General features: G+C 37.7%; 1 protein-coding gene across 4 annotated transcripts in view; it reads right to left on the reverse strand.

The window, feature by feature from the left end:
- Window positions 1-2477: 2477 nt before the first annotated feature.
- EBF1 (early B-cell factor 1) overlaps window positions 2478-27203 on the reverse strand; it is a 273845-nt gene continuing 249119 nt past the window's right edge. For 2 of the 4 annotated variants that reach the window (XM_017828215.1, XM_017828214.1), the window contains exons 12-17: window positions 15278-15343; window positions 14502-14679; window positions 12820-12999; window positions 10419-10613; window positions 9984-10052; window positions 5681-5709 (exon numbers count right to left, since the gene is read on the reverse strand). In XM_017828215.1, the coding sequence (XP_017683704.1) occupies window positions 9985-10052; window positions 10419-10613; window positions 12820-12999; window positions 14502-14679; window positions 15278-15343 (687 nt within the window). In that variant the 3' untranslated portion in view covers window positions 5681-5709; window position 9984. Of the gene's footprint in view, window positions 5710-9983; window positions 10053-10418; window positions 10614-12819; window positions 13000-14501; window positions 14680-15277; window positions 15344-27203 lie in introns of all 4 variants that reach the window. The other 2 variants (XM_017828218.1, XM_017828217.1) reach the window with 1 other exon arrangement.

A 27203-nucleotide genomic window follows, 5' to 3' on the forward strand; every position in this document is an offset into this window, starting at 1 on the left:
AATGAAGAGAATAATTTCATTCCTCTATAAAAACAGCGTTTGGCTGGACTGGACATATAGGACAGAGTTTGTTATATGTTTCAGGAAAGGGTTAAGTGATTATCTAAGTAATTTTTTTGATTGAGATCTTCAAATATGCATCCAAATTAGTGGTGAAGTATTTTCATTGGCAATTCTGGGGGAAATGTGTGTTAGAGCACTGTATTTGCTACTCCTGTTGTAGGCCTACACAAAAAAGCCAACTAGAATTGTCATTCCTGCTGTTAGGCTGTGACCTGGGTAGTCATTGGCATTTGTGTCCTGGAATTACTTTATTAAAGTTTTCTAAGATGTGTGCTCTTTCACATGACCTGCCAATCATGTTGGAGCAGTGCCATAAGCTCTGGTCTAGTTGTATCCTCAAGGGCACCAAGGAGAGGAAGAGTGAAGAGGGTTGTGGAGTTGGAATTATTACTTATTTATCTAAAGTATTGACCTGACCTCCCCTACTGAAATATCACCATTAGATGCTGGGGCAAAGGGATGCCAGAGCCAGGAGTAGAGGAAACAGAGATGTCAAATGGGGCCCAGATCAGGCAGTGTGCCATTGAGACAATGGTGGTGGGGACAGGCAGGAGGTGGCAATGACGTGACGCAGTGAGTACAACTGGTGGGTGAGCAGAGAGGCAGCAACCAGCTGACCAAGTGTCTCGGTGAAGATCAATGTCAGGCTGCTGCACAGCATCTCTGAGAGGTGGCCTTATTGTATTGAGTGGACTTGGAATGCTCACTGTTAGGTTTTGCACTTTTTATTAGTACAATCATAATTAAGAGTATCTGTGAAGCCATGAGGCAAGAGGGCATCAATAAGTCGTGTCATTATACACCTTATATCTAGATTTCCCTGTTTGATGACAGAAGACACTCCTCTCCTTTTGGGCATATGACCCATCAATGGCCATATGTCTCTCTGCAGTCTGAATGTGAACCCTGCACCAGGTCCTCATATGATTTGGGTTTTGGAGGGTTTTGTTTTGGCATCAAGAATTCAATTCATCATCTATTACAGTGCTGTCATCCAGGTGAGGTCCGTTTTGATTGCCAGGATATCACTGGGGCTGACCAGCAGACTCCTATTCATCTGAATGAGAAGGCTCATGCCATCTTAATCCCCTGCCCACCCCCCCTTTCTTTTTAAATCTGGCTAAATTTAAATTTCAAACAAAGTCATTGTCATTGGATCCAAAAGACTGAAAAAGAGCTCTTGTTCTGCTTCACCTATTACAGGTTATACTACATCCTGAATTTAATCTTTCGGCCTGCTTTTCAGATTCATGTGACCCAACATCTTTGTAGTGAGTTGAGCATTCACAGAGCCCTCAGCTGCAGTGAGAGCTGCCAATATTCACACCAAGTGAAAGAGAAGCAGGAGAATTATCTCAGACAGAAGAAACAGATCTCTTGTGCTGACAGAATAAACACATTTGAGGTCTGACTTTGCCAACAGCTTTCTTTCCTCTAACAACTACTGGAGTGGATCTGCTAACATTTAAGAGATATCCAACACTTTACATTGCAAGAAGACACTTCCAGCTGCTCATGCTTTTAGGAAATTTAATTTTTATAAGTAAATTTTAACTGCAACCCCAAACATCCTCATTGCTCCCTAGGGAATGCTTGGAGCCTTGAATTAGGTGGGGTGTTTAAAGGGTTTTGATTGTCCCTATTCCTTCCATGGGAATGCTTGGAACCTTGCATTAGGTGTGGTGTTTAAAGGTCTTCTGTATTACAGAGAAGTTAAGTTCCAGTATGTCAGCCCTCCACATGCCAGAAGTAAAGTTCCTCATGGTCCTCTCCTGCCAGAGGAGTACAGAGCGAAACAGAATGCCCAGAATGAATTTAGCAGCTGATGCATTTGTCATTAAGGAAGGGCAGCAGAATGGAAACACTTTATAGGAGCCTCCTTCACATTCAAGTCAAGAAGCCAGTTACAGCTCAGCAGAGGTTGGGGCAGTTCCTGGATCTAGGTTTGAGCAGGTCACTCAAGACCTGGTCCCTGAAGTGTTGCCATTGACTTAAATAATACCAAGATGAAAACTTAAATCTCCCTGGGTCTCTGGCACTGGATATAATGTGCCTTGTGTGATCACTGTGTTTTGAGAGAGACAGCTCTTGCAGCTGAGTACCTAAAGCCAGAAATGCTCCTGAAATCCACTAGAAAAATAACTTGGCCTTTCAGGCAAACAAGGCTAAAACAATGGAAATAATAAGATTAATGATAACAGGATGAAATTTAGCATTCTGGGTAAAGATCCTTTGAAATCCATTAGAGATAGACGAAAAGGAGTTTCAATGCACCAGCATTCACTATGGTTCATTGTGTAATTCCATGAATTTCTGTTTCTCCTTAATTCACTAGCCTCTGGCTTCTGTATTTTGTTTTTTTCCCATTTATAGCTAGCAGAGGCAGAAAAATAAACACACAACTAGGAGCTGTATTCACAGACAGGAAGTAACTTTAATTAAATATTGTGAAAGTTGAAAAGTTTTTACAGCTTGAATTTCTGCAAAAAAATTATAACAATCTCTACAGTAGTTAGTTTCTCTAACAATAGAACTGTACAGTGTGTGTGTCTATTCAAAAAGATTTAGATAAGAAGGTGAAAGGTTAGTAGTTTCAGAGATGACTTCATTTTAGCTGCATCCTAGTACAACTGTGAGGAAATAGGCATTACTTTATGCAATCCAGTCATTGTGAAGCTTCACCTTGTTAAAACTGAAATCTGAATGTTTCCACTTAAAGCCATATTCTGTAAACAGCTGCATCTTTTACTTTGTAAAAGACAAGGGTGGTGCAGGGGAGATTTTTGATAAATTCCCATTCATCAGATCACGATAAGTAGCTGCAACAAAACAAAATTATGCACATTGTCAAAGGATCTTTGGACACTGGCTTAGAGACTACAAACATCGTGGCTAAGAGTGGTGTCAAAATCACTAGGACTGAGTGGAGCTCTACAAGAGTAATCGACGGTGTCACTGGACAAAATATGGCTTTAAATTTGATTACATTGTCGTGCTGTTGCTTTACTATGTGAATTAGAATAATCACTTGGAATACAGAGAAGCAATAAACTGATGTCTCTCACATTTTCCAGTTTTCTCTTCTTTTATTTTCTCACCATGAAAAAAAAAAAAATCCTGTTTTCTTCCCTTCCCCCCAAAGATCACACTGTGACATTCTAGTGAAAACCATTGCAAAATTCATACAGGAAGCATGCACAGTTGCAGCATCGTTGTAAATGATTTCTTGCTTGACTAGAAAAAAGTTATATTGTTTTAAGGTAACAAAACAGTTCTTTTGTGCTTTTCAATTCCTTTTTTTTTTTTCTTAGAATGTTAGTGATGATTGACAGTTCTGGTGCACAGTACAATGTACAAGTGAAATGAATATGATTTGCATTGTTAAGGCATCCAATCTGCTGGTTTATATTTATGTGAAAGACAGAGAAATATACAAGCAGACTTAAGAAAGAAAGTATTTTCATTGAGTTCTATGAAGTTTCTCCCCATATTTAATGCACAAAAATGCGTCACTCCAAAGAGGAGAAATCCCATGCATATTAATAGAGTAAAACAGCATTAGTTTTTGTTAAGCCTCAAAAGCAAAGGATACATTTTTTTTTTAAAATCTACATAACTAAATGCTACAAGAATAATATGCTACCTTTTGCCATATATTGGAAAAAACTTCTTAACTTACAAATAATACAAAAATAGACAATGGCTTTTGGGTGGAAATTAAAAAAAAATGGAAGCATGGTTTTAAACAATACTAAAAAAATCAACCCTATAAATGAAATGTATTAAAATCACATTTAAACAGCTAATACAACGGTGAATGACCAAACAAATCAGCACTTTTCACATAGCAAACATACACAATAAAATAAACTTGTAGGGGACAAAAAGCAATGTACAAATTCCAAAGATAAATACATTATTTATATGGATATTTTACAAAATCCCCCAACAAACAAACAAACAAAAAACAGAAACAAAAAGCTTTTTTTTCTTTAATTAATTTGCAAGTATGTGCAAGCTAAAGGTAGTGAGCTCTTTTTGCAAAATATGCAGTAAAATTCTTTTTTTTTTTTTTGTGATATTGAAAAACTGTCTTAAGACATTAAAATGTATAAATAGAACAACAACTTTGGCAAAAAATCACAAAAAATCTACAGTATTTATAACTACATACAAAACACAACAGCAAAGAAAAAATATCAGGTAATGCATCTTCAGAGCTTTGCTGCCTCTTTGACTAATAGTTTTTAAGAACACTTCCCAGATAATGATAGCAAAATTTTTGTAAAACAGAAGCTATGGTTTTGATTTGAAACCTTCCTAACAGCCCCTCCCCTCCCCCCCCAACCTCATGTTTCCATTCACTATTCAAAAGCAGTTACCTGTTGCTTTATATAGTATGATACAGACTGAGAGGGTCGACTGATACAGGAACGATCCCAGTGGGAGGCTGACGCAACCTGTGCTTTTAGGTGGGGAGGATGGGGAACGGCATCCGGGGCTGTTCTCATCCTGCCCCATAAAAATAGGCCGAGGGGAGAAGTGCTACACTGAAAAACCCCACAGGGACGGCCGCAGTCTGTGTCCTCAGGCCAAATCCAAACGGCGTTCCCAGTGCGGCTCAGGCGATGCCACGCTTCGGGAAGGCCACTCGTTTGGAAGGAGCCTGATACATCAGCTAAAGAGAGAGCTGTGCTCGTCTAATTCTGCAGCTTTAGCATCATATCTAGAGGCACTGGATTTTCGGTTCAAGAGCAATGTGTTTGCTATTTGCATCCTTACCTTCCCTTTCACCAACGTTTTGCTGAAAAAGGTTAGACCTTAGGGCCCCCTTCTAACCTGGTGTCCCATGATGAACTTTTCCTGTTGCATTATTTACACAATTATTCAGCCTGATATTAAAGACAGAGGTTCCTCATCCCACCCCTCATGCCACCCTCATCATCCAAAAATATCAGCTTTCTAGGGAGTGAAACCTATTTAATTAGAACATTAAAAATGCATCATATTAGCAAGTCACCACTGGATAAGCAACATATATGAGCCGACCCTTAATTAAATGGCCATAATTCTTCTACGAAAAACTAACTGGCACTTCTATTCTGTCCCATACAGACTTGTATGTAAATGACATCACTCCATTTTTCTTTACACAGCTTTAAAAAAAAAATTCATAAATTAAAAATGTGGAGTTCCACCTCTAGTGTCCCTTGTGTAATTGTATGATTTATAAAAGACAAATGGTGTTGAGTTAAATCAAGCCTTAAAAAAACACAAAAAACCAGAAGGAAATAAAAGCAAGCCCCCACCCCGCAAAGAAAAAAAAAAAAGTGGACTTCTTTTTTTATCAACATACAATAAATATATCTCCCAGGTATTTGGGATGGACAACATGAATCAACACCTTGCAATTGTAGATTGTTAATTTCAGTATTTGCAAGGATGGTGATTTTTGTTTTGTTTAAAAATCTGCAGTTATTGTAAGATCCTTCTTTATTTCTTTTTTCATTTTTAAAAAGGCCTGAGTAAAAAGTTCCACTCTGGGACTTGTATCAGATTCTCTCTGAAGCAGAATTCAACCTCTTCATTAATAAAATTCTTCAAGGCAATTCTTTCACATGGGGGGAACAATCATGCCAGATATAGCTGTCAGAAGGAAAGGGGTGGGGGGGAAGAGAGAGAGAGAGAAAAAGAGGGGGAAAAGGTTAATTTTCTGCATTATCAAGCAACTTTTAAAATCCTCAGAGCTTTAAACATTTACTAGAAATGTACTCAGCTGTACTTTGAGTTAAATTTATACATAAGTATCATTCATAAGAGACAACTAGGTACACAGTAATCATGGGAAGCCTCCTGACTGGAAAGTGGTTTAAATTGCAAGTGACTTGGCTGAAATTACTGGTTTTCCCCAATATCAGTATCAGACCCCAACTTATTTTTCTGATTTCAGTTTTGAAATCTTGAAATGGACAGGAGGCCTAAATTTGACCCAGCCATTGCCATGCATTCTGTTACTCATTTAAAAGCAAAGCAGATATTTGCACCACACATAAGAAAACAGCTGGAGTCCCACTGTTAGGGACCTGGAAAGGTGTCCCTTGCATTGTCACACTGACATGGGTCATTCTCCTATGCTAGTTCTCTTACAACTTCAGTGTTCATCCCTGGGACTTATGTATGTGTTTCCAGATGCTCAGAAAGGGACTTAAACTCTCAAATCTAATTTTCAATTTAATTGTCCTTATATGGTGGGTTAGCAGACCAGCATCTGATGATTTTATTACACTTGTAGCAGACACCACCAACTACATCGAGTGAGTCATATGTTAATGTTTATTTAGAATATTTTCTCTTTTGTTGGCTAAATTGAATCACCACTATTTCTTTATTATGCTTCCTAGCCTCACTGGCTAGGAAGCATAATGGTATAAAACCACCACCTCTCTTAAAAGGGAGACATTTATTAAAAGTCAACAGGTATAGTCTTCCAAGTAGTTTGACTTCCAGCTTGATCTCTCTGTATCTACTGGGAACTCAATGCAGATCAAACATACCAAGAGCCCAAGTGACATACTGTGAGCAAGCAGGTCATTACAAGGGGTAGTCATGCAAGTTTATGATGAAAACTGTAACAACAATGTGTCCTTAAAATACCAGTTGTACAGTTATTTGCCAAGAGGTAGAAAACAGATTTGCCTTCAGGTTGGTGGCACTTCATGGGCACATGATTTAAATGCTGGAACTGCCTGCCATTGCAGACATCTGGACATGTAATTTCTTAAGGAAGAACTCAACCCTGTGACTGATGCTGATTCATTGTGCTTTAATTACAGCTGCAATTATTTGATAAGAACAGAGCCAAAGTAAAAGACTCACAGATTTGGGGTTGGAGGGGGAGAGGAGGGAAATGTTTTCTCCACAAACACCACCATATGTGCAAGAATTACAAGTCTAATCAGCAAGGGGAGAACAGCTCGAGTAAACTGCACTGATTAAATGAAATAAAATGAGAGGAGAAGGCGAGAATGCAAAACACATCCAACGTGTTTGCAACAGGCCATCCTCGGAGGTGACATGTTGCAATGGCATTTCAATTATTGGAATTCATCATTCAGCAATGGTTTTACATGGAATTACTATACTGATTGTTTCCACCCCACATAAGGGCTCTCCAAGGAGCTGAGAATGAGGATGACAGTGATAGAGAGGTAAGTTGCTTTAAATCCTACAGGAAGACACTGATGTGCGAAGCATAGAGGACATTGGTGCAAAGGCATAGCTGACCACAGAGCTCCCTCTTTTTCTACTCAGGTAAGCAAGGAGCTGAGGACATGGGAACAGGTAGAGCCTTCCTATATGTGACTAGTGCACTAGAGTTAATCCTCTGTACATACTACTTCAGCAATTTTTGGTGCTTTTCAGCCCCTTATAAATTCTAAATGTATTGAAATTTCACGTTAGAAAAAGTATTTGTTCTTCAGAACATGTCAAGATATTATCCCAACAAAAAATTCTTAAGCTAAAAAATTCATCAGAACCAAATCAATGTCACCAATAAGTGGTCAAGAATTGTGTCTCTTGGGACAGCACAGCTGTGTACCCTAAGAGCCAAAAAAAGGTGAGATAACTGCAATTCCTTCCTTCATGGTTTAGGCATTTCCCTGTGGTTACTGATCAGACATGCACCTTTTGCCATTGGAAACAAATGCCACAGACACTCATTTTTTCAAAGCATTATTATTTTTAAAGAGCTCTGAAATTCTGAATTAAATTACAAGGCAAATGGCAAATGATATCTTTTCTGCCTAAAAGCTTTGATATTTCCATTCTTTGCAAGTCTTCATTTATATCACTCCACTTTTGTTCCGTAAGTGCTACATCTAGTCATGCAAATTCTCTCAGCTGTAGCATGTTATTGATCCTGAAAACAGAGATATCAGTGGGAAACAATGAAGGTATGAGATCACACCACCTCCAAAAAGGGAGGGCAGAGAGTAGAGAAACTCCAACCAATGGCCTTTATTTCTTCTATCATACACTAATTTGTATTTGCTGCTAGCAAATTACAGAAATAATGCATTTTGGGTTTTACAAAATTGCATGGCAAAGAGAACAACAGATAAGCCTAGCTGCTGTTTTAGTGAGTTACTGTTGATATCTAAGCTACATAAGGAAAGCTTGATTGCTTTCTGATGTATCCAGAAGCCCAAGAGAGATAAGACAGCCTCCTTATACATGGTTGTTTATTTAAGCATTAAGGCACAACAGGCAGTGCATCTCTGAGTGATTATTACAAGCCTCAGGTGGTGTCAGAAGGCATGGGACTAAAGGCTGTGTGTCTTTAACTCACCGAGAAGTTCAATGATGACCTAAAAATGAACCATCTCTTGGTGTCTCATTCCTATTATGAAAACTGAATTGCTAAATAAAAATTAGGGAAAACACTCAGATCTGTGTGGTTTCTGGGCATTACAGATGTGGATGTGACATAATGAGGAGGCAATCAGAAAGCCCCAGTTGTGTCCAGTGCTCTCAGCTCATTCCATAATTGCTTTTCATAACACAGTACATGGAATCTGAGAATTCTGTGTCTTGTGAAAAGAGAAATAGTGCCTGAAAAAGCTTTCTCCTGTTACTCATTTTTTCTCTCCATCCGCAACAGCAAGCTGGGACAAGGTAAAGAAAGGAAAAAACATTAACATGTTCAAAAGCTTATTTTTTTTTAATTCAGATGGAAAATATTTTTAGCTGTTGCTTTTAAAATTTGTAGCCTGTCAGCAGTGCCCAATCTTTTAAATGTCCAAAACCAAACCTCCTAAATGCTACAGCTCATCTGAAAATTTTGTTGTGTTTAATTCCTGACACAGTTTGTATTTACAACAAAGTCTTGATTGAAGGTATCCAAGTTCTGCATATACCTTCCTGAGTATTTATGCAATTTCTGAGCGTGTGTTTGCGCACCTTCAAGGATTCCTCTTCCCAATTCACCAGAATAACATGCACTGAGGGACAATGTTTTCCTTCAGGCACAATAGATCACAATAGATACGAATTAATTCCTTCTACTCTGCTTGCATATAGATTTTTTTTTTGGCTGTTAATGGTGTTATCAGCATTATGCCTTCAAGCCCAGCGTTTCTCTTTCCAGAGGCCATACAGTGACATGTGGAGTCTGTGGAACAATATTCCCTTGCCTCTGCACAGCTCCTTCTGAACCTGGCTTTGACAATCACAGATTTTATTTCCTGCTCATGCTCTTTGGGTAGTTTGCACAGGCACATGGAAAGGAAACAGATCTCAGATCTGGTGGAAGCACAACACATACCACAAAATCTTTCCCACCTCTGGCACTGTTGGAGGCAGCTGGATGCACCTGCTTATGGAAACTCCTGGATCTAAGCGAGCATGAAAATGTCTCTCTCAGCACACTAATGCACAGTGAGGGAATTACACAGGAAGGTTTAGGCACCATGTTGTAAAACAGGTTGAGCCAAACAATGAGGTGGGTGGTGCTGGGCTTTGCAGCACCCTCAGTTTGACAAGCTTTTGTCCATCACTCCCTCACCTGCATCAACCCTTCAAACGGATTTAGGTGCTAATGCTGGAATACTTGTAATGAGAGGGGAAGGGAGGCAGAAAAGGAGCAGCCCCTTGATGCCAGCAGTTCAAAAGGCTTTCCAAAAGGGCCTGCACCATTTATGGAATTAATTGGCACAGAAATAGATTAATCAGTGGAAACTAATTTTTGCCCTGGTACGAGTTAAACTGGAAAATGTTGCTGTTAGTTTGTAATGCATCTCCTATTTATGAAAGGAAAGGTTTGTGCCAAGCTCTGTAAAGGTCTATTTGCTCTCAGTAGGATTTCTGCACAAGTGTACTATGACAAAGGACAAAAAGGAAGGGAAGATTGAGTGACGTACTTCAGGAGAAGGCCAGCCCCTGGAGAGACCCTGCAGTGGAGTACTTGCTAGAGTCCACAAAAGACTGGTCTGATAAAGGACGACAACAGGGAATAAGAGAGGAAAGAAAGAAAAAGGACGGTATTAGTAAGCTGAAATATTACTTGTTTTTATCATAACAGTAGGTCTGTGCTTTAAAGGACACAGCCTCTCAATTCAGCAGCATTAGTTGAGTTAGAGGTAGGGTGGTTGCCAAACACCTGCACGGTACAAGGCGGGCTGGTGGTGGAGTCCAGTTACTCTTTACAGTAGGAGACTTTGAGACAGAGACCACCAGGGGATCCCCCACTGTGTTCTATCCCCTTTGACAACTCAGTGTTTCTTAGAGCCTTGCAAGGCACTGGGAATTCACAGTTTGAGAGCAGCCACCTACTCTCCAGACCGGGTTTCACGTACCTTGCAGGCTGTTGCCGTTGGTGCTGGTGCAGGTGGGAGGAGGAGAAGTTTGCGGTCTCACGACAGGTGCAAAAGCACTCTTCTGTTTCACTGCTGAGACCATGTTGGCTGGTGAGAAGGAGAAAATCCCAGAGGAACTGCTACAGTTCGAGGGCAGACTAGTGGAGGAGGCCATTGTCGGACTTGATGGCACAACTAGAGATAAAAAAAAGACCCCCCCAGGAGGCATTTCTTAGTGTTCAATAATAGCAGGTTGCAGAAACAAGAGAATTATGATTCTCAGATGCTGTCCTTTTTTTTTTTTTTTTTTTTTTAGAGATTGAACTGAGCATTCAAAATGCAAACCTGCTATATAGGAAATTCAGTTTTTAAACACAGATATCCTTAAACTGTAATTTCACCATATAGTGGGATAAATATCTTTGGTTCATGTATTTGTCATTGAGGTTTTAAGTGAATTTGTTTTCATGAAATGAAACCTACTACTTTAATATTCAGAAACCACTGCCAGTTTCCCCTCTTATCCAACAACAACAACAACAACAACAAAACTGAAAACAAAAGGAAAGGACTAAATGTAAGATCCCATACTTTCATTCATCTTCCTGTTTAGAAACTGCTTAGATACACAAGTGGGCTGTGAATAATTACATATTATAGAGTAAAATTCTGATCATCTGGGCTTTGAATTATTATTTTATTTGCATTTACGTAGATAAAAATCACCCTATTTAAGTTCTTATTTGAGAATCTGATATCATATTTGTTAACACTGAGGAAATCAATTAATGGAAATTAAATGTTCAAAGTTTCACAGTCTGACAGATACAATCTTAGTCTGAAGTCACTCTGTGTCTGGAAGTACTTGCTAAGGGAGAGCAATCAAAGCACCTAAATTGAATTGCTACTATACAGCAATTAGTTTATTGATTTAATTAAGAATGCCACCTTTTAATTTTCAGGTCATGATTGAAGCATTTTCTGATTCAATGGATTAGGCATTAGCAGAATGACAGATTTACCAAGAAAACCTCCCAAAATATAAATAGAAAAGAGAACCAGGGCTAGAAAGTGAAATGCTATTCTAAAGAGGACTTCGTTCATAAATATGAAATAATACACTGCTGGAGTATTTTAAATGCATTACTGGCATCTGCTTCCAAAAGGAGATGTCTCATCAATCATGTTATATTATGAATTCAGAGTGTGCAGTTTCTATGACAGTAAATCCAACTTAATAAGTAAGGTACTTTGTAACATTACATGTTACATTATTATTAAAGCACAAAAATAATCACTGGTTAGCAATTCACAGGTTATAAGTACTCGTTATGTGGGTAAATAATTTCTTCTAAATTTGCAGCAGATAAGAAACCTTTAAGTTATTTTTTTTTGTCAGGTTTCCTATCCCCTTTTTATTTCTGAACTCTAGCAATGCAATTCAAAATAATTCATTACTGCTGTTATACCATTAACTTAAATTTGATGTGTAAACCTTGGTATGTTCATCAGTCTGTTTGTCATGTTCATGCTACGGTCTCAGCCTATAAACCTATTTATATGACAAGACCTTCCATCCTGATTCTGCTGTCAGCTTTCTACAGATGTCAGTGGAATCCTTTGTGCCACATGAGTAATGTCAGAGGAACTGGGCAGGTCCCGTTCATTTAATGTTCTCATGTGACCAGGGACTACTGAGCTGAGTGAGCAGCTGCAGAAGAGGTTCATAGGCCTCTACCAATAGAAATGTATTTATATTTAAACAGGTTACTAAACCTTTAATATCAAAATGCAGAAACTTAGTCCTACACATAAATATTTCCGTAACTGGGACTGTAGACCATAAGCTCTTCACACCATGGAATATATGATTTGTAAGACTTACATTTTTGTGGCATTCACTGTACAGACACTAAAACACAAACTCTGAGAGCCATTGTCACATTGCACTCACTAAGCTCTCAGTGAATACTACTTAAAAATCAAATGAAGTATAAGCAATCAAGCTTAGGCCAAATAATATTTCATAATTTTTATAAAGGCTATAAAGATATTTGCTCAGAAGTCAATGGTGGGGACAGTGTTTCTTATTTACAGAGTATAAGGTAAGTTATGAAAGTATCAGACCAAATCATGAGAGATATTATTATTTTTAAGCTGTTATGAGACTCCCAATTAATAATGATGATGATGACAATGATGATGATAAACAGAGAAGAGCATTTTTGGCAATGCTAGTGTCTTCAAAGTGCCTCAAAGGTCAGTGCTTTGGAGAATAGAGAAAGCACCAAGATCTGTTTCAAATGCTCAAAATAGAAACTAAATATTGAGTATCACAGGAAAGTCACCATCTCCTTCTAATGAAAATGCACAAAATACAGAAAAGCCATGTAATACTCACTGGCATAGGGAGAATTGGCAGCAGATCCATTCAGGAAGGTTGGAGAACCGCCTAAATTTGACATTCCAGCATTCCCATAGCCGTTCATGCTTGTTGTGACAGAGTTATAATTTGTCTGCTGAGGGGTGGTGCTTGGCACGTAGCCATGAGGTGACACGCTGCTCGAGTTGCGAGTAAAACCTTGTGTGGGGAGGGAATACATTTAGAAGTTGGTATCAGCCCCAGAACAGTTTCTTACACAAACAGCTACAAGCAAGTGACTGTGGTACCAAGGCAGCAGCTTAGTCCAGCCATGGTGTGCACAGGGAGGGCCAGGACTGACCCCCACAACCACCAGGCAACCCCAAATTGTGAACCCTCCCTGCTCCAGGTCACTGCTGGGTGGAGGAGGAGAAGAAGGAGGAGGAGGGAGGCTGGAACCTTCAGAGCTCCTCAGGCAACCCATGCCCTCGAGCAAAGATCACCACTGGGTGTTAGAGGAACACTCGCTCTGAAAGAGCTGTTTGTAGGAAATGGAGTAAACATGACCTACATTTTCAAAGTGAGGAGCAAACAGCAACTCAAGGTATGTTAAAAGCACGTGGTTGTTGTTAACTCTTTTCTGATGTCACTCTCAGTTAACACATCTCATGCTAGATGCTCACTGCACACTTCAGAAAATGTAGAGTGTATTTCTCCAAGTAGTGGGATATCCTTTGTCTTTTTGCCCTAGTCTGATTATTATGTGGTAGAAAATGAGTATCGAATTTAGCAGCAAGTTAAAATTTGAATCTCTACTTAATTCTGGAGATTACATTTGCAGAAACTCATATCCAAATATCCATAAAGGAAGATTTGTTTCTGGAAGCACAGAAATACAAAATGCATCTTCACTCCTGGAAGAAAAAAATGCCAATTTTTCTTCCTACCACACAGCACATCCACAAAATATTTAAATCTAAAAATAATTTCCAATTTTTTTAGTGTAATGCAAAATAATTTTGTCAACTCCCCTAGAAAACAGCCTCATTCTAATATTTTCTCATTAAAGTGAATTTTTAAGTTGGATAATATATAGAGCTGTGAAAAGGACGGTGGAAAATGCAAACGGCTTTTACAAAAATGTGTTTCACCTATTTTTTATTTTTAACTGTAGGAATTAAAACAATATTGATTTTGTACAAAGTGAAACCCACTTTATTTTAAAAATTAGAGAAGCTCTGAAAGTGTCTTTGTAAATATTTCTATTCTTTGCTCACTGTAAAATTTATAAAAGTCTCAAACTCTGAGAAAAACACAGTGCCAATATTATATCCCCAACTAAACCAGACAAATATTCAAGGGATAATTTCATATTATAAAGAAGTGCTACACAAGGCCCAAATTGAGAGATCATCCATGCTCAGGAAAATATATGAGCAAGCACTTAAGATTAAGTACATGCTCGAGTAATTTAAATTTAGTGGGATTTAAACACAAATACAAGTATTATACTGAGCAAAATGAAAAGCTTTGAGGAGATAGGCAGAAGTGCTTTTCCCAAGTTGGGGCAGCCCCATTCCGTGGCAGCCCTGTGTCATTCCGAGGGTGTGGACAGTCTGGGATGGGGCTGCCTGAACCACCCCCCTGCCTCTGCTCTGAACGTTCCCCTGACTTTTATCAGAAAAGGTTCATAGAGAGAGGAAGACGAGTCTTCTCCTGACCCTGGTTGGTGGCTTGTGAGGCTTCAGAAACATTGACAGCTAGTTGACCACTAAAGGAGTTCACTCCCATCATTCCTGCATGGACTGATGTGTTAGCAAGGGCGGGGAGCTGGTTGTGATTGCGGGGGACACTGTAGAGCGCTTCTGCGATGTCTGCGGCTCTTTTCAGGATGATTTCCTACAGGATAAGAAGGAAGGGGGGGAAAGAATAAAAGAGTTACCAATGCGACTGACAAACCTTTTCTTACAGACTCAAATGAAACAGTTCCCTGTCCAAAGGCAAAAACTAGATGCTTTTCTTTCTACAGCAGTGAGCTGACTGAGAGCTAATGCTTATAAGATCTGCTGCCTTGTGACAAATGCTGACATCTGTGGTAAGGGAGTTGGAAGTCTCAGTCCCAACGGCCACACTTCCGTATAAAAAGACCAACTGGCAGGATGGGGCTGGAGCCGAGCCTTTCTCCACCTTAAAGCTGTTGTTAGGGTAAGATTGAAAAATCACTGGTGGCAAGACATAATGCATATCATCACCCATATTTTATAGTATCTGGTAAAAGTGGGCAAAAGCCTCCAGGGTTAATAACACATTGCTTTTACAGGCACTAAATTCACACCCTTTAAAAAAGAAAACAAGCAAACTAAACCCCACTCCAGATATGACATTGCCCTCTACATTTATTCTTCTCTCCCACTGTAGTATTATATACCTTTAGCCCCCTATCTATACATCTAAGACATAGCCATGTTAAAGAATTGCTGAAGTAGAATGCATTTACCTGGTTATTATGTGGCATACCATAGAGTGCTTCTACTAAATCAGCAGCCCTCTTAAGTATTACTTCCTGTCAATATAAAAACAGACGCATTCTGCTGAGTTCAATAAACTCTTTGTGAGGAAAACAAATATTAGAATCTTTTATTCTCTTCTATTAGTTCTATTAGCGTTTTGTGGTAGGTTTTATTTTTTTTCCTCCCACCAGGTAAACCTTAATTGTAACAACTCTCAGCGAACACCGAATGGTGTTAAATCACTGGTTCATCCTATTCACACACACGCTTAATCAAGTCGAAAGGTGAGAATCATTGGTGCTGCAAAATAAAATACATCACTCAATTGTCTCTACCATCTGCACTATAAACCACTCATCGGTTTATTGCAGAATACAATCCTAAGGTCATTTACTAGATTACTGCAATCAATGTCATTCAGAGCATGTTATGAATCCCTTCAATGTGTTTATTTTATTCCTAATTGCATGCTGCAGGAATTGTGACCTTACCCAGCAGGCCACATTCAGCAGATATCCAATCAGTCCTATGCTACTGGTAATGTAACCTTTCAACTTCTTCAGTTTGTATCCTGATACCATGGGTCAGGGTAGGATCCACGTACATAAAATGATGCCCAAGAGTAAAACACATGCAGTGTGAGAGAACAGCCCAGTACCATGAAGTGTTTTCTGGAAAAATTCCCTGCATGGACAGCAGAATTTAAAACAGTCTGGGATTTAGTTCTCCATTTTGGGCAATTTTTTTCCCTTCAATTTTCTAATTTGTTCCTTTTCATTTAATGTCTTAGGTCATTTCATACTGGCATTCAAGGAATAACAGTATTTCCTGTGTTCTTATATTTTACAGTGTCCTGATAATAACCCTGATAGAAAACATAAAACTGCATTGCAGAATTAACTCAGAAGAAATTTTTTTCTTATTCTTTCAAAGCATCTTTCAAAGCAGATTCCCAATTGCCTGATCAAAACCGGTCAAGAACATCCTTTGAGTAAAACAATGTACTTTTGTAGTTCCCAGCCCCTAAGTACTGCTCTAATATTCTAACAAGATGCTATTCACCATTGCATATTTCTGCAGGTAGCTTACAAAAATAGTACCAGTTCTAAGGATTTTACAGCTTTCTACAAAGTTAAACTTTTAAACTTAAAATATTTTACACAATAGCCATATTTTATACCAAAAAGAAACAGTAATGCTCAATTTTCATATACTGTAGACTCTGATCAGAAAATAGAGATATAATTGCGTTCATTTTGCTGTCACCATAACCTCTTCAAAAATCCTTGAACAACTCTTCAAATGACAAGCTTTTAGATGCATATTAGCATTTTTTTCAATTTTAAATTCTCTATAATATAAGATAAAATAGTTGTCATACTGAAGTAACTACTTATGACATATATAATGTCCTAAATTCAAAAATGAGATGGAGGATTTTTGTTCTCCCAGTAAACATTTAGGCTTGCCTTCTGCTGCACACACCCCTGTCTCAGAACACACATTTGAATTATTTTCCACATATGAAGTGAGATGTGATACATAATTGATGGATTTTTAAATCACTACATTTGAAACAGATTCTGAGTTAAGTTGCTACAGCCTCTTTCTGTTGGTTTTTGCTTGGTTTGTTTGTTTGTTTGATTTTTGAGGTTGGTGTTTGTTTTCTGCTGTGACTATTGTTTTACAGTGGGGTTTTTTTGTGTAGCTTGACCACAGCAGTTAGCAGTATAATCGTGGACAGACAGACTACAAACAACATCCAGGTACAAACAATCCTTATTCATCAGCACACTGACTTGCCCTTTTTTTCCTCACACTGAAGATGCAAACCAGAGAAGAGCAGAGAAGTTATTGAAAAAATTCTATCTTTCTCAATCGATGATTTTAGATGGAAAATTACTGCACAGGTGTTTGACTTTGCAAACTAGGATTTATTTCACTTCAGTCGAAATTGTTTGCACTATATATTTCACTGATGGAAAATTAGAATGTGATACAGAGCCCACAAACCACTTTGGAATATTGTTAACCTAAGCTGTCATTATGCCAAATTACTAAAAAAAAAAAAGAAAGTTTAAATAGTCATTTCTGCTCTACCTGACTAATCATAGTTATTTATGTAATGCTGAGCTAAAAACCCTAGAATGCATCTAAAAAGAGACTGAAGACCATGTTAGAAAATGAGGTAATTACATAGAATCTTACAGCTGCTCTGCCTAGTGTAAAATATATTCCAGTTCTTAAGCACTAGAAGTTCTTTAATGCCATATCATATTGCATGTAAATAAAACTAATTGTCATGATGGTTTATTGAAACCTGCTTGACAAGTAGCATTCAATTTTCTTAGCTAGTCAATGGTTATATTTTTTCAACATTTTCAGAGTCTGTAAATTTGAGTTTCATACTTTCTCTAACAATATTTTCACACAATAAAAGCATTTCTTGTTTATGACATTTTCAGATCACACAAAGTAGATGTTGCACAAAAAACCTCCTGTGTCAAATAATGGTCCCTCCTGCTCCAGAGCTGACGGTAGTTCTTATAGACACAAATTAGCTTTAAAAACACACAATAAGATGCTACCACAGACATGCTCAAGATATTAACTTCTTGTTTCCTGAATGCATTTTAAATCCTTTGCAGCTCTGCCTAAATTACAATAGAAGCCACTGTTACGACTCCACATACAAAGGAGCCCCAAAAGTCCTCTATAAGTTAGAGCAACAGACCTTGCAAGGTGCTTGGATTGCGGTGACCAGAAAATTGTTCTCACCTCCATGTCATTACGCTCACAGTGAAGCAGCCCCCGAGCATGTTTGTGTTCGGGATCTAATATATTGCCTTTCAATCAGAGCTGAGAGCCACTGAACACATAGACAGAACATGACGAGCAGGTCAGGAAAGCAATAAAGATTTTACAGAGCTGTCCAAGGTGCTAAATTTACTCAATAATGGGTTTGGCACCATAGTGTTAACCTCTCATTTACTACCAGTTTGAGGGACTAAATTGAAGTAGCTGACTTCATTTACCTTGAAATGTATATTTTATGACATTATGTAAGTAGATTGAAAGGGCACTGCAGTTTTAACAATTTAAAGGCTAGAGCATGTTTAAGATGAAGCTTGAATATTTATCGTATATTGCACTTAAACTATATTGTATATTAAAATGCATTGATTAAATTTGTAAAAGGTATTATAAAAAAGGACAGCTAGTATAAAAGATATATGTCTTTTAAAATCCAATTGATACTGCAAGTTACCACTGCAGTGGTGACAGATAAACAGATAGAGAGGTGGACAGAGCAGCAGACAGACATATCGAGAAGTGAGTGAAACTAACATTCTATAAAAAGAAGTCTCTGCACAAGCTCAAGGTCTGCTATTCCAGATATTCTTTTGTTCACAGCAATTTTTCTTTGCCTTCATCTCAGAAGCCTAGATTTTCATAGCAGTAAGTGGGCATCATGTAAGGTCCTTCCAAATGAATATGCAAGTGGAAATATTTTCTGAGAGAGACAGAGTTTGACTAAAGCTAATATCTAATTTATGGGGCCATTTGTCAAGGAAGACCCACTCTTCTATTAATGCTTAAAGTCTGACAGTTTTTGGTTTAGAATAAAGGACTTTGCAGCATTTCATTAGAGCTAAAGTGAGGGTCTCCTTCTCCCACATTGTGTTTCAAATGAGCATTATTTTATTTCTGTAAAAACAACAACTGAGCAAATATTATTAAAAGGAAAAATTACTTTGGCAATTAAATATGATGTATTAGAACACTGCAGTCCATGCAGCTACACACCAAAAATCCACAGATCATTTTTATTCCAAAGTGAAGCTGATTTTCTGTGGAGGGATTTTGACTTTTTTAATTTTTGAAACATGAATGCAATTAAATATTTTGATCAAATTTTTCTTCTGAACTTACTAAGGGGTGCTTACATAAGCAAAAAAGGGCCTGGATAGTGAAGTTTACTGCAACTTTGCCTATTTCAAAATCACTGTAGAAAAGTGATGATTTATAAAATCATATCAGAATGAGGCTTTTGAAGCACAATGACTGAAATTCAGACTGAATCCACTTCTGACTGAATGTACCTTGAACCCTACAGCACCTTTGCATGTTTTGTTGGAGGCACACATTCCCTTCAGGAGGAATTCATTAAGATCATGAAACTTGCATTGCGAGTGTTATCATGACAAACACATTTTGTGTTAGATTTAGAAGAGGGGGATATTTCTTCTGGTGACATCTGCTTACTTTGTTTTCAGAAACCAGTGAAAAAACCACATTCTGTGTCCCAAAAGGGCCATGAGTCTAGTGAGATAAGGGGTATCTAGAGCTACTGAGTTGTTTGGCTTAAGTAACTAAATTAGACAATGTTCAAGGTACTTGTTAAATCTAAATGAATTTTGTCAAGAAGAAGCTGACCACAACATATAATACTCATCAGCCACATATTGTATTATTGAGACCACCAAAGGATTTATGAACTTGTGGAGGGCGTGGAGGGGAAGCTGTTCTAGCATACTCTGAGGCATTTATCTTATGTGTTGTCTAGATATCATATCACCTTCTAATGCTCTTTAGCATTGTAATACAAGAGAGAGCTCATTCATCTTCTGAGAGGGTACTTAGGGATGATGATGTCATTCATACTTCCTTGACTCTTATGTCTGACCTCCTGGCTCTGCCTTCTAACTTCCTACTCTCATGGCTACTTGCAAGAAAAAAACAGTTCTGCAGAGTCAAAATGCTCAACATCAGACTCCAGTTCACTTCTTCACCTTGGAAAGGTCACGTTCTGAAATTTCCAGTCAAAATTACAATAATTTCCACTCAGACTTTCCCTTTGGTTTTCAATGGGTGAAACTAAAAATGTGATAGTGAAGAATATGGGTTAGAACTAAGTTTTAAACTTAAAATTTGTGTATGCATTATGTTTTAAAAGATAAAAATCATGAACACCTCTTTCAAGTGTAAAGGCAAATCCAACATTTTGGTAGAAAGACATTTAACAGGATTCCAAAGATCTAAAATGCCAGTCATCGAGCCTGCTATACAAGAGTTTCAGCCTGTCCAGAACCTCCCATGTCTCCACATCAACACTGAGCACTGCATTATTGTATCATTTTCAGCAATTATAGTTTTATAAAGACTCGTAAAAGCCATTCAAAATGTAAAGATCCTCCATTTACTGTAAAACTGAAGGAACTGTGCCAGCCTAATGGGAAGTATAAAACAACAGGGCCATTTCTCTAAAAAGGTATTTGCATTCACATAAAGATGAAAACTTCTCCAGCAAACAAACAACTGAATTGTTTCCATATATTACAATTGAATCATACCAAAGAAATAAACACCACATAGTTATTACAAAGACAGCAAGGCAAAATGAGAGTGAAAGACAACCTACTTCATTTGAGGGGCAAAAAAAACTACCTTCAGCTTACCACTGCCTACAGGATGGCAGTACACTTAATTCCTGCCACTGAATTTCATTGGCATTTTCCAGAAAACAAGTCTACAGTGGGAGCTAGAACCTTAGCCTTTCCAAGCCATTGTAGTCTCATCAGCCTCACCCAAACTGAAAATCACAGCCTAAATCTACAGCACTAAAAACAGTCATGCATAACCTTACCACCTGCTCCACAATGAGCCAACCTTATGAATAAAATATAGAGAGCCTCCATGAGGCAGCAGAAAGAACAAACACTGAAGTGCAAATGCAAGCATGAATCTTGCCATAAACATTGAGAATCGATGATTAAAACACCTCTTAACCACAAAGGTGATAAATGCATGGCAACAGGGGAAACACACCCCATCCAAAGCGTCTTCTTTGCAAATACTGCTGACAAAAGAAGGAACAAAATTATGATTATCACCTGTAAGTCTGCCCTTGCAAGTGTCCCACCTTACCACTATTGTCTTCCCATGAATATGGTGTACTTAAAAACTAAAAAAGGTATCAGCCTCCTTTCTTAACCCACACTACTCATGCTGATGGTCTTCATTTCCATAAATGATGGGCACATAACAATGGCAACAGAATTAGTAGCTAGCACAGATGTGTACTTCATCTAGATACAGAGTAGCATGGAATAAACCAGCATTAATATTGTTGGTTTGGAACAACTCTTTGAATAAACCATCAGTTGAGAGTCTGGATGCTCCTACCATATTATCATCAACTGAAGCATCTGGCAAGTAATTTGGATAGTTTTGTTGCCAGAAGCTCTAGAGTTCTCTGCTAATGTCAGATCCCTAAGTTAAAGTGAGAAGAGCAGGTATGTGAGAGCAGATATGCAGAACTAAAGTCACTCTGCCAGGACATAAATCATCTCCTTTAGGGACTTTAGGGACAACAGTGACATCATGACTCACATCTGTGTCCTCTGACAGCTGTAGAACTTTGGTTCTCCTAAGTATGTTTACAGCATGTCTTGCCCCAATCCCTCAGTTTACCAAGAAAAGGCATTTACAGCTGCCGGCAGGAACCCTTCAGAGCTGTCAAATTTTAACTCGTGAGGCCAATCTATGTTTCATGTACACAATGCAGGGCTGGTACATATTACTACATTGTACTCTTGTATCTACTCACAACCTACAACACCTCAACTGAGAGTTGGTGGATGTCAGTCATATTTGGGACTCACTAACATTGCCATGAAGAAATGGACAACATGGTAATTCCCTGGCATCTCCTACAGCACTTCCCAGAGATTATTCTGCAAGCTCACACTGTGAGAATCTAAGGACAGACACCCTCAGTCTGAAACCTGAGAGATCATGAAAGGAAACACATTTTCCACACTCTACAAAAGGCTGCAGTATTTATCCCAGCATGTAAAGACCAGTTCTTCTGCATACTTTTCTTCAGTTATGCAATCCCATCATTCATACTATGATCAGTTTGTCATATCCAGTGAATCATTAGAAGCCAATATAAATAAAATATGAACCAGAGCACAAATAGGCAAGTCTACAAAAACTAAATGTGATATCTAACAGAAAATCCTTCACCCACTTCCTTTATAGAAATTCCTCCTTCCCACCAGGTTACAGTGACTCATACTATTCCTATCTATCTAGACTACCAAAAGATTATTCCCAATTTATCCATGAACATATAAGCAAGCAAACGACAATATTAGATTATTTTCCTCTATTTGATCTCAAAGTTTTGTCACAATGATCTGAAAGCACATTTTGCACTCCAAATTTTCCTTATATGTCTCTGCTACCTTCAGCCCCTGGGCCATCCTGGACAGGAACCTCAGGCATTTATTTTTTAAAATTTACCCCAAACAATTTGTACCAGCACCTACAGCACTTTGAAGTAGATGTTCTTTACTGAGATTAAGTTTTTAGGCTTGGGGATTTTATTTTTTTTGGTTTTACATATGTAAGATTTTCTGATAGTTCTTGCTCTTGCTAGTATTAACATTCCTATTTCTTGGAAAACAGCTGCAGATGAGAATTGTAAGGGGAAAAAAAAAAGAGTTATTAATCAAAGTCTTCTCCTGACCATTTTATGCCCATATATTTTTGGGAAATTGTCAACATCCCCTTATGGAAGAAGAAGAATGTTTTGAATTATTTGAAGGGTCTGGACTTAGGTAAACTCTGAAAGAATTTGGAAAAATGAACAGAGGCACTAAATTCTGCGACTGTCATTCAAAGATACTGCACAGGCTATTTTAGAAGCTTTATTCTGTAGATCATATTATTGTGCCCATTAGAAAAATTCCCTGAATTTGACCAATTAAAAAAAGACTAAATGTGGCTTGTGTGTGGTACAATGTAGATATCAAAATATGGATCTGTATGAGTGAAAAACATTTAACTTGGCAAATAGAGAGGCTGAGATCTATTTGCTATGATTTGTATATTTGAGACTTTCCAAACACAGGTCAAGTTGTATCACTTTTAAATTTGTCTCACATTAGGTCAATTCTAGACTCTATCGTGTTGCATCATGATGGTGATAATTCATTTGACTGCATTTAAATCTACAGAAAGATATAATTATGTTTGGTAGTGCAAAGCAAGAATTCCTTATGAGTTAAATCAGAGGAACTATCTAGCAATTAAAGTGTAAATTGTAGATATGTATTTTGTCAATTTTATTTTCAGAGTTGGTCTTTATTAATGCATTTACCCACATAAATATCTAAGTATGCCAAGTTATCTCTTTTCCGTAAGAGAAAAAAAAACAAGTGCCCAATCACATTCAGTTCAAGACCCACCCATGTTTTCTTTTAATGAAGGATAAAAAAACACCAACAAAGTAAACCAAACTAAACAAAATTTCCAGCTTATCATTAGGATCTGTGAAACTGTCACTTTTCTGGCTTCAGGTAGGAAGTGTGAGTAGTTAGAAATGGAGAGTTCAGATTACTTTTAATAGCAGGTGGAAAACTGAAAAAATAAGACACATTGAAATTCTGACCTACAATGATATTCCACTATATTCTGTGGAGAGTGGATGCATAAAAATGTTGAAATAGAGATTGGAATAACGTTGGTAGGTTTTAGTACTACAGTTAAAACACTGCTCAGTCATAACCCCTACAAATGACTTTCACTTACATTTTATCATCGGTATAATTAAAAGAATTCTCTTGAAAGGGGCATTCTCGTTACAGCCAAGGACCACTTCAGACTCAATTGAAATGAAAAGACAGGCCAGAGATTAGGTGTAGATACCAAGTGGTAATTTCTAGGGAAGCATAAAATGCCAAGAGTGTAACAACCATATTTTATAACTGTGTGTTCAAAAGACTTACAGTATTTTATTGTACAAAGAGAACTTGACTCAGAAAGATGACTTCAATGAAGTTACACCGATCAGATATTCTAAAAAAATCTCAACTTTCTCATCAGAAACAAAAGATATTTTGTTTCTGACACTGTTATTTTTAATTTACAGTCTTAATAGTCAGTGAAAATTATCCCAAGCAATTATAAATGTTGAATAACCATGTATTTAAGAAATTAAATTTATCCAACATTTCACAGGGTTAACACTATATTTCTGTGTACACCTCCACAATGTAAAAGCTGGCACAGCATTTTACGTGATCTAGGGCTTCTTTTTCCAGTGGTGAAGGAAAAGTATTACCCTTGTCACTACACCAACATATTTTAAAGAATCACTTCAAAATACTGATTTTTCAAAATAAATCAATATTTCAGTAACTTTTTTGATCATAGCAACCCCTTGGCTCTCATGCTGGTTTAAAGCCAAAAAAATTAAAGAAAATTCAGATTATAAAAATATTAGTATTAAATATTTCCTACTTATTAAAAATACTTTTACACACATTTTATTTCTCAGATGCTCACATTTGGAAAAATTAAGCTTCTTTATTCTGCCAAATATTTGGACTTCAAGATGCTATGTCCAGGTGAAATTGTGAATCTAGCATTAAAGACACTTAGGTCATCCTAAAGAACAACATTAACAAACTCTAAAATTTCTGTATCTTGGATCACCCATAACATATGAACAAAAAATGGGTTACATATACGTGACACCACTTTAAAAAATGCTTCCATCTTTTTTTCATTCTCCTCTCAGCAGATGCATCATTTGTCATCTATAGTCACAAATATATTCCAAAATATTCTTTAAAATAAATCCCAAGTGCATATCTGTGTTTGTACAAGTAGGTTGAGATTGTGCTATTGTACTTCGAGGACATTTCAGTCCGGTTGAGTTATATCACCATAAGTTACATGATTGACTTTTACAACAGAAAGAAAAGGTTGTACTCAAACAACTGTTATTGCCTCAATGGGAAAAAAAAAAATCAATGAAAGTAAAATGAACAAGAGATTTTGTCCGAGTTGCAGTTAATGCTACTGAAGAGCTATGGATATTAAAAGGTCAACAAATAAATTAGTCCAAGTGTTATGAAATGAATGATTTGGCTTATAATTGTATTGAGTGCAAATTGTTCACTGCCTATTAGAGCAGGTAATTTTTAACCATGGTGCCTCAATTACTGTTCCATAAGCAATAATATAGTTGTAAGAGCCACCAGTTCGATCGAGTGACCTACGAGACACACCAGGACAGCTGCCTTCGCTATGATGGATCGCTGAGCCTGATCTCCAAATGGTGCCAAACCTTCCCTTCCTCTGAGATCTCATAAAAGAAACATTACTGCTTGATTCATTTTACCAAAATGTTTGAGTTTTCTAGTGTCAGCAGCTGGGTATAGATTGTGAAGCTCTGTATTTCTTAGAAGAATTACGACAACAGGCATCCTATTGCTTCCAGCACTCTCTGCTAAATGGCATCATGATGGTTTGGAGGATGTTTTTTTCTGCTACTCAATTGGACTGTGTTGTGAGAAATACACGGCAATCATATTTTACATCACCACGTAAACCACCGCATAACACCTAAAACTAGGCTAGAAATGGAAACTGTAGGTGAGATTACAGACATTACTTCACACTTCTGCAATGCCCTCCGTTCAAAGATCTCAAAGCACCACTTTAATGGGAACAAATTAAACTTCACAACACACTTTCTAGGAAAATATTCTCTCTTCCCCATCTTCATCAGAGACAGCCTTAAAGTGTAGCTGTTTGGCTGAAGTTACAATGGTCTATGGTTACAACCAAGGCAAGTTTTGCAGGCTAAGGTAATATCTTTTATTAGAGAGACTGATACAGGCAAGAAAAGCTACAGTCAGCATGCAGGAAACAAGGATGGGCACCAAAAACCCTGTTTTATTCCAGTTATATTGGTTAGTCTAAGATATTACAAATACCTACAAATCCTGATAGTCTTAAAAAGGAAAAAGAAATCAATCTGATATTGCTTTCATGCTATGAGGTAACATCCATGGCAGCAGTTGTGTTTCCCCATTGCTCCTCAGGGCACGGTGTTCCCTGTGAGCCAGGGCTCAAAATATGGCAATAAAGGGCTCTCCAGGCTTCCCAGGACTGGGCCTTAAAGGATTGTAACTATGCAGTAACTACACAGATCTGCTCTCTGCCCATATATAAAATAAACCGAAGATGCAAATGTAATTTCTGATTTATCAAATAATCTGTGCAGGAGAAACCACAATAATAAAAGCCTAATTAGAATAGATTGTACCCCATACAACCAAATGCTGTTTATATTGTCACTCTGCTATATTTTTGATAAATCACTACATTCAAACAGTCTGTTGGGAGGGTGATTTTCCATTTCATCTCTCCATTGAGCAAAAATGAGCCATGTGACTGGAGTCTGAATTTCCATTTCACCAGCATACAGTTGAACTGAATATTATTTGGCACAATACAGTGTACAACTGAGCCACTAAATGGCTGATTTACTAAATTATTATTAGATGAGCTCTTGCTGTTCCAAGTGAAAGTGCAGTCACTGTCTCTCTTCATGGTGTGTTCAAATTGTTCTGTGTTTAAATATTCAGCATGAGGCTAATGTGAACTGATGAAGTGAGACTACAAACGCTCACTTTCGGTGCAGATAGGGAGAAGGAGATGCAACATATCATGTGGCCTGCAGAGGTGAAAATGATTTATATTTAAGGATGCTGCTGCCTATTTCCATTACTATACAATATTCTTAATTAGTTTTGTGCTTGATTCAGGAGTTTGGAAATGTAGCTAGAAAACAGCTCCAAAACTGAATTAGCTGTGTGGCTATGGAGGCATCAGAATCCTGGTGAGGTGGTACTTGAGCCTGGATCTCTGCCAATAAAGTGCATGAGCTGTCTCTGCAGTCTCATACTTTGCTACCTTTAATATTTGAGCTGTAACTTAAAAGTACTACCTGTGATTCTGACCTGAGCATCAAAAATCCTAGAAATTGTAAAGGACTGACCACACTGTGTAATTCTATGACTTTCTGAGGTGAAGGGAGCTGGGGAAAAA

Source organism: Lepidothrix coronata, unplaced genomic scaffold (genome assembly GCF_001604755.1).
Source record: "Lepidothrix coronata isolate B3197 unplaced genomic scaffold, Lepidothrix_coronata-1.0 Scaffold146, whole genome shotgun sequence".
Taxonomy (NCBI): Eukaryota; Metazoa; Chordata; class Aves; order Passeriformes; family Pipridae; genus Lepidothrix; species Lepidothrix coronata.